This window comes from Rhodamnia argentea, chromosome 3, assembly GCF_020921035.1.
Source record: "Rhodamnia argentea isolate NSW1041297 chromosome 3, ASM2092103v1, whole genome shotgun sequence".
NCBI classification, from domain to species: Eukaryota; Viridiplantae; Streptophyta; class Magnoliopsida; order Myrtales; family Myrtaceae; genus Rhodamnia; species Rhodamnia argentea.
In genome coordinates, this window is record NC_063152.1 from 17,105,289 (window position 1) to 17,113,137 (window position 7,849).

Consider the following 7,849-nt stretch of genomic DNA (forward strand, 5'->3'; position numbering starts at 1 on the left):
TGGGGAGCAACTATGAGCCTCTTCGTTAGCCTGAGCTGTTAATATTTAGCACAAAGCGATGAACATGTCTTCACATTAGGTGGGTTCATATGTAGAATTCATCTCAAGTACCTGAAGTTCGTTTGCCCCTTGGCACGGCGAAAGAAAGGAGGTAACTTTCCTTTCCAAAGTACTGTTATTTATCTTTTTCTTTTGAGTATCCATTATAGGTCTAAATCCAATTGGCTAATTTTTCATTCTAGATAGATGTCTTTTCTAGTGGATGAGAACATCATACTTCTAAAACAAGTGTAAAGCTCACGCGAACTCGGCATAAGCAAGCGTGGGAAATCGAACTCGTTAAGTCATCTTGATTTTTCCGACCAAACAGAAAAAAAAAGTCATCTTGATCTTGAGCCATTTGGTCGATAGTGGCTTAACTCCCTAATCCATAAGATACTCAACATCGAGAGCACATGTAAATGTTACGCCCGAATTATATAAAGCGCTTACTGTAGATGCTCCTTTTTTCTCTTTGTAGCACCAAATGCCGGAGCCGGACTATCGGCATAATCATTATCTCTCGACATTATCGTGAGGGTTCCGTACTAGTTAAGGAACATAGCCTCACCGAGATGCTAGAGATCCCAGACCCATTTACCAACTGTAAATACTCGCATCACTACCATAAGCGGATGCGATCTCGTATTTGGATGTATCAGCCTTTCGCACTAAATCATCGTGTGGTGTATGATGTCTGTCTCTTCAATTCACATGTCCCTTGAAATTTCACGTGACTTTGTTACAGTTTCTGACTTTAATATTGTAGTTATCAAGAGTTAATGGCTCAACAAATATGTGCATAATCTATATCTTTTGAGTTCATGTCTTTTCAGTTTTCTGCAGCAGTTTTACTATTTATAAATAGACGTGTCTTCTTAGTTCAATAGAAGAACTCGAAGAACTCTTTGAAATACTTCTCTAGTTTCAAAGAGTGTTCGACAAAGTCCTATTCATGTAGTGCCAGTAAAAACGAGTTTGGAGTGTTGTATCTTGGGAGGCACAATTTGTGAAGCTGCTCGACGCCGTTGGCTCCTAATACCTCATCTCTCTTGTTCAATTCTTTTCGAGTTTACGAAGATTATTTCTTTCATAATCTTTATTTACAAAGATTTATAGACAGATATTGGCTTGGTTTTTATTATTGAAGTAGTTACCGCTTTCTCGGAGTTATTATCCCTGTTTATATTTTTCTGGTTATAACAAAGATCGTTGTGTATTTCCTCCCGTTATGTTACAACTTAATTTCCAACATCTAGCACTCATTTACTTAATGGTCATGAGAAAATGAGGAAGAAATAAAAAACCAAAAGGAAGTCGCCAGGATTATCAAAACCTGATTTTGCAGATAAAAGCACAATGTGTAAGAGACAGACATTTGCAATAGTGCCGACCCTTTAAATCTATTTTGTTGCTGCATAATTCAATCAATTTTCTAGGAGAGGCAGATATTCAAATCGCCAAAACGTCATCGTCCTGAGTTTCTTTTAACTCCATTGGCAATTTTCTAATTATTCCAATTGTAACCGATTAAACTAATTAAATCACAAAAATCAATGAAGGCTAGACAAATAATCTTTAATTTATGCCGGATGATCTATTTTAGAAGCTCCAATTTCTTGCTTAATTAATCACATGTTCTGACTACAAGATTAACAACTAAACTGATTATAAGGCAAACGACCAGCAGGTTGGGGACATAAATAAATTATTCTCGAATAAATTAAAGGTGCAAAATGTCCTTAGAGATCAGGAACTTCTTCTTATCCACGGACTAAGTAGTACAAAAGTTGGGGAGATAAATGGTTGTTTAGGAACTAAATCAGATAAAACGTAAATAATATTATTAAGAGTTAATACCACGAAAAAACTCCAAACTAGTACATCTGTGATAAATTTTAATTTTTTAACCACCAAAAACCCAAACTAATAAAATTTTGACCACAGAAAATCCCAAATTGCTGCACTTGATAAATTTAACCTCCATTAATTTCTATTAAATTGGCTTAATACGATGAAAATTTCAAAACTAGTACACCCGCAACAAATGAAGGGTAAAACCAAAATATTTGTTAACTGTGACGTGTTATTCAACCCAGCAATTTAACAATAATTTAACGGAAACTGACAGAGGATAAATTTATTACATGTATATCGGTTTGAAATTTTTTATTGTCAAAAAATTAATTTGAGATAAATTTATCATATGTGTTAATTTGAGATTTTTCGTGGTATTAACCTTAAGGAAAAGTAACAACACTCTAACCACGTGGGAATTCGAGGATTTGAGATGAATAAACAAAGATGAGAAGGACAAAAAACAGGAAAGAAAAAGAAGAAAACATAGACAAGTTTCTTTTTCTCGTGTTTGTGCATCCATAAAGTTTTTTTACTGTAACTCTAATTTGTTTGCGCCATGAATATTCTGGTTGGAGTATAACTTTAAGGCTGAAAAGCCTACAAAAGCTTCGTGATGTGAGGTACTGTATTAAAATGTCAAACCCAAAAGTTACTGTATTAAATGCCAAACCCAAAAACTTAAGCTTACAAATGAAGGGAGACCATATGTTATGCCTTAACATAGAACAGAGCTAAGTACGAAAATTTCTCGAAAAACATAAAGTTTGTGATTGATTACACATCCTCACAGCATTTTGCATAAATTAACCATTATATATGTGTTTTTCGTTCATTTTTTTGGGGGGGGGGGGTGTTTCACTTATGTGGCAGGAGTGCGTGCGTCCAGAAGACTTTACCACCATACTTTTTTTATTTGATTTTGCATTTTGTCTCATTTGGCTTCATGATAGAGAACCACAAACATATGTTAAAGCATGAAACCATCACATTCTCACACATCACCTCAACAAATTGTACTATAGCCTTTTTGAATTAAAAGTCAAATCAGTATAATGCTAGAGAATCACATGTTGACATTCCCTAAACTGTTCATTGGTCAGCCTGTTGGTATTTAGTCATTTGTCTTGTGTGTCATGATTTAAAAAAAAAAAAAGAGGTTTCAGATTTCAATCTGTGTCCGTACTTGCAAAGTACAACAAACATATCTGTGTTTTTTAGAAGAGATTGTTGCTGGAGTGATAAGGATGTTTGCTCTCCTTATTTAAGGTATGATTTCGGATTATTATACTTGTGCATTCTCTTCGGGTCGCTCCCGAGAGCATAAATTTATGTGTCTCCAGTAATTACTCGGAGCATGAGTTGGAGAGAGAATCGTCACACTAGATACGGATCGGTCGGATGCTCTGATAGTCTCGAGACACCCTTTTGATACCGATAAAACAATCATGCCTTCTTGATGCTTTTTACGAATAAGATTATGCTAGCTCCACCGGCATCCATAGAAAATCAAATTCTAACGTACATAATTACGCAAAAACGCAGTTGACTGAAGTTCTACGATTTAATAATTCACCACAAGCTCAAGGTTCGGAATTTGGGACCTTTTGCAATCTAAGCCCCAACGCAAATGCGACATGTCCGTATTTCGAAAGGATCAAATTAAACAACAAGAAATTCAAATGCTAAAAAAAACGTCTCGCAATTTTTTTCTTTCTTCGGATGAAATTACTCATCGGACGGCCCAAATGGTTTCCGGGTTTCGTACGAATTCAAATCGGCCCCACCCGAGTACGGAAGTCCTTTCCCTTCTCTTTTTTTTTTTCCTCCCTTCCGGAATCCCACGCGGCCCCGCGCGTGGTTCAAAACCACGCGCGCTCCACGGGCATCCCACGGTCCCTCCCCCTTCGAAAGGCTCGACGCATGCCGTTTTGGTGCGTCGGGGGCACGAGCCCCTGACATTTTCAGCCGCCACGTGGCATTCGATTACGATGGTAACATCCCAAATCTGAACAAAAAAAAAAATTGATGAGTACACGTCATTAACCCAAAAAGGCCAAAAAAATAAATATTCCAAAAAAGGAAAAAAAGAGAGAGGAAAAAAATGGGGTCACCATAATGTGTGGGGAGTTGCATAGAATGCACATGGCCTGTCTCAAGGGAAGAAGAAGAAGAATGATGGGGCAAAAAAAATAAAAAACAGTGAAAAATAACGAAAGATTAAGTTCTATGTACCAGAATATCTATGGACTTAAAATCTTTGAACTCCCGTTTAAACTTATCAAAACACACACTTTATACGTCCTATATTCACTCATTTATGCCCATAAAAATTTGGTAGAAAAACACCTGGAGTGTCAATATTTATATACCGAACTCACTTTAGTGTCAATATTTTTTTTTTTAGATCACTTAAGTGCCAAAATTGAAGAAAACCAATCAATTAAGTGTCAATTCCTACCAAACAATACACATGGCATTTTAAATTAATTTTTTAATATTATGTGGAAATTTTTTTTTTAAAAAAAGTCAGTTCATATGGCATCTACGTGGCATTTTTTTTTAAAAAATAGTCCACGTGGACGCCACGTGTAATATAATTTTACAAAATAAGCTAAAATATTTTAAAATTTTTAATTTAATTTAAAAGTTGCTTCTACATGATGTACCGCAAAATCATACCTAAAATAAATGAGATTTTTATCCACAAAGAAAATACTTTTTATGAGGACAGTTCAATAAGATAACACAATCACATATATATTAGTTATACGATTAATTCTGAGACTCATTTATTGTGCAAAATATATTTTACAATAATCTAGATCAACCCCAAGTAACTAGTAAAAAGTTTTATATGATTTCACATCAACAAAATAAGATAACACAATTACATAAATTAACTATTGTGATAATTAATTCCACTCCACTTAAGGCATGAAGCATGATGTGCATTGACCCGTAAACCCTAGCAACATTATATATATTTATTTAAATAGAGAAACAAATTATTTTCCCATTACTAAACAAGAAAAGAAAATTGGGGGAGAGGGGGCGGGGGGGGGGTAATACTAAATAACGAGAAAATATTAGGTATCGGAGGAAATCATGAAAAAAAAAATCATGATTTAACATAGGAAGGACCCAGCAAAATTATCAGATGGTGCCACAAGTTTCTATATAAAGGATTAATCCTCCACGTTCAACTTGCCAACCCCCCCAAAAGATCCCAAGAAGAAGAAGAGGAGGAGGGATACTAGGGTTCGTCATTGATTAGTTTAACTCCCCAAAAACAATGTCCACTCCACTCCTCAAGCCCACCCCCATCGTCCTCCTCCTCCTCCACCTCACCTTCTCCCTCCTTATCCCGCCGGCGCTCTCCGTCGTGCCCGAAGAGTGCACCGCCGAGTCCGGCAGCTGCTTCGACAAGGCCAAGGCCCTCCCCCTCAAGATCATTGCCATCGTCTCCATCCTCGTCACGAGTTTGATCGGTGTCTGCTCCCCGCTGTTCACCCGCTCGGTCCCGGCCCTCCACCCCGACCGCGACCTCTTCGTCATCGTCAAGTGCTTCGCAGCGGGCATCATCCTCGCCACTGGGTTCATGCACGTGCTGCCCGACTCCTTCGACATGCTGTCCTCGCAGTGCTTGAAGGAGAACCCTTGGCACAAGTTCCCGTTCACCGGGTTCGTCGCCATGCTGAGCGCCCTCGTGACACTGATGGTCGACTCGATGGCGACGAGTGTGTACAGCAGGAAGCACAACGTCGGCATCATACCCGAAAGCGAGCGCCACGATGTCCATCAGGAGATGGGTGTGGTGACCGCGGCACATTTGCATAGCCACGGCCACGGCCATGGCCACCGCCACCATGGAGTGGCGGCAGCTGCGGCGAAGGTGGAGCCCACGAGTTCTCAGCTGCTTCGGTACAGGGTTGTTGCAATGGTAGGATCATACTTTTTGGATATTGCTAGCACATGTTTTTTCATAATTAAGACCAAGTATATCTCTACCTCAACGAAACTATGATGTCATAGTGTCGGAAATTTAACATATTAGCTTCAAAAAATTTCTGCTCTTCATAAATAAATTTCTTTTCTTGACATTAAAATCAAGGAAAATTGTCCAAAAAGTGTTGAACTTACCGCATTTTTTGCCAATTTGGTCCTAAACTTTGTGGTTGATAATTGTATTCAGGTGCTGGAGCTAGGAATAGTGGTACACTCAGTGGTGATAGGGCTGGGATTGGGAGCCTCGAGCAATGTTTGCACCATCAAGGGCCTTGTGGCTGCTCTTTGCTTCCATCAAATGTTTGAAGGCATGGGTCTTGGCGGCTGCATTCTTCAGGTAACAATTTTACCTTTTTTTGGGTAAAGTCTTCAGTTAACATTTTATATCCATGACCCTCAAAGTTTTTACAGTTTATAGCAAAGAAAAAAACAAATTAATCAGCAGAAACTATTGTTATTTTATGTTCATTGTGACACTACAAACAGGCAGAGTACAAGTGGTTGAAGAAGCTGGTGATGGTGTTCTTCTTTGCGGCGACGACCCCGTTCGGGATTGCGATAGGGATCGCGCTGTCGAGCACGTACCGGGAGAACAGCCCGAGCTCGCTCATCACGGTCGGCCTGCTCAACGCGTCGTCAGCGGGGCTCCTGATCTACATGGCCCTGGTCGACCTCCTCGCCGCTGACTTCATGGGGCCGAAGCTGCAGCACAGCATCAAGCTCCAGATCAAGTCCTGTGCGGCTGTGCTCCTGGGTGCTGGTGGCATGTCTCTCATGGCCAAATGGGCTTGAGTTTATACTGATTTTCCTCAACGACAAAATATGTAACTTGGACGGATTTTTCCGCCTTCTTTTCGCTTTTTGGTTTATGCTTCTTGCTACATGTGTGTTTGGCTTATGGCTTATCAACAAGTAACGAATATGTGATAATTGTCATCTAATAATAAAACGTGAGGTGATTGGATTAATGGTTGAAAGTTTGGATAATATTTCTTTTCAACATAGAAAGTAATATAATTCAAAGTAGGAACTTAGCATCATGGACCGTGGATTTCTGCATATTTCATTGTGATCTGGCACTACCCTGGATATCACCTTTTGCATCCGTATTTTCCTACAATTTTATTTTAGCTTCCATCTATGTTGTAGGTTCAAATATAATATTTACATATATGGATCGTGAAATGGTTGTGAAATTCATATTCTTATATTAATTGATTGACGAAAGAAAATTTCGATATTTTATTTTTTCACTTTCACTCAATGTTAAATATAATGTTTATTTTTGAAATGTCTAAGAAATGGAGCTAAATTTCTACTTTAATTGTAATTGGTTTGAGATTCGTTTTAAAATTAAGAAATTTCACTTTATATTTGTACTGTTCATTGGTCTTTATTTATGTAGTGTGCGTGAAGTCTTCATTTGGCCAATCTTAATTTTAATTGACTAATCATTACCTTATTGAGTATGTTGCTTCAATGAAAATGTTCTCATCTTAGACATTTACAAGCAACATTTGCAGTTCTCATTTTGCTAGTTTAAATGTTTAATCAAATAGTTTGTATTTCACAATTCCTTATAATTTGAAAACTTTCATCTTCCACTTTTCGGTTTGAATACCCTTTTGAATTTTGCTTAGTTTGTCATTATAGGCGAGTTTAGATTACTCAATAGTATTTGCAAAAAAAAAAAAATTTAAATCTATCTATTGGGAATAATTCCCAAAAAAGTCCTAAACGTTTTAAGTTTGTCGATTCAATCCTAAATATTTTAATTTTTTGCCAATTCAGTTATATTGATTGAAAATAACTGACGTGGACGCCGGTCATCCTACGTGACACCGCCGGCACCGATGTGGGTAATTTTTAATAAAATTTTAATATATTTTTTGAATATTTTTATTATTTCTTCCTTCTTCTTTTTTTCTGGTTGTCTCAATTATCG

At 37.7% G+C, this 7,849-nt stretch overlaps 1 protein-coding gene across 1 annotated transcript; it reads left to right on the forward strand.

The window, feature by feature from the left end:
• The first annotated feature begins 5,191 nt into the window (after nucleotides 1-5,191).
• On the forward strand, nucleotides 5,192-6,796 carry LOC115731854 (fe(2+) transport protein 1-like). The gene is made up of 3 exons (XM_030662530.2): nucleotides 5,192-5,839; nucleotides 6,092-6,241; nucleotides 6,391-6,796. The coding sequence occupies exons 1-3, from the start codon at nucleotides 5,192-5,194 to the stop codon at nucleotides 6,694-6,696; spliced, it is 1,104 nt and encodes a 367-aa protein (XP_030518390.1). The 3' UTR covers nucleotides 6,697-6,796.
• Nucleotides 6,797-7,849: the final 1,053 nt, after the last annotated feature.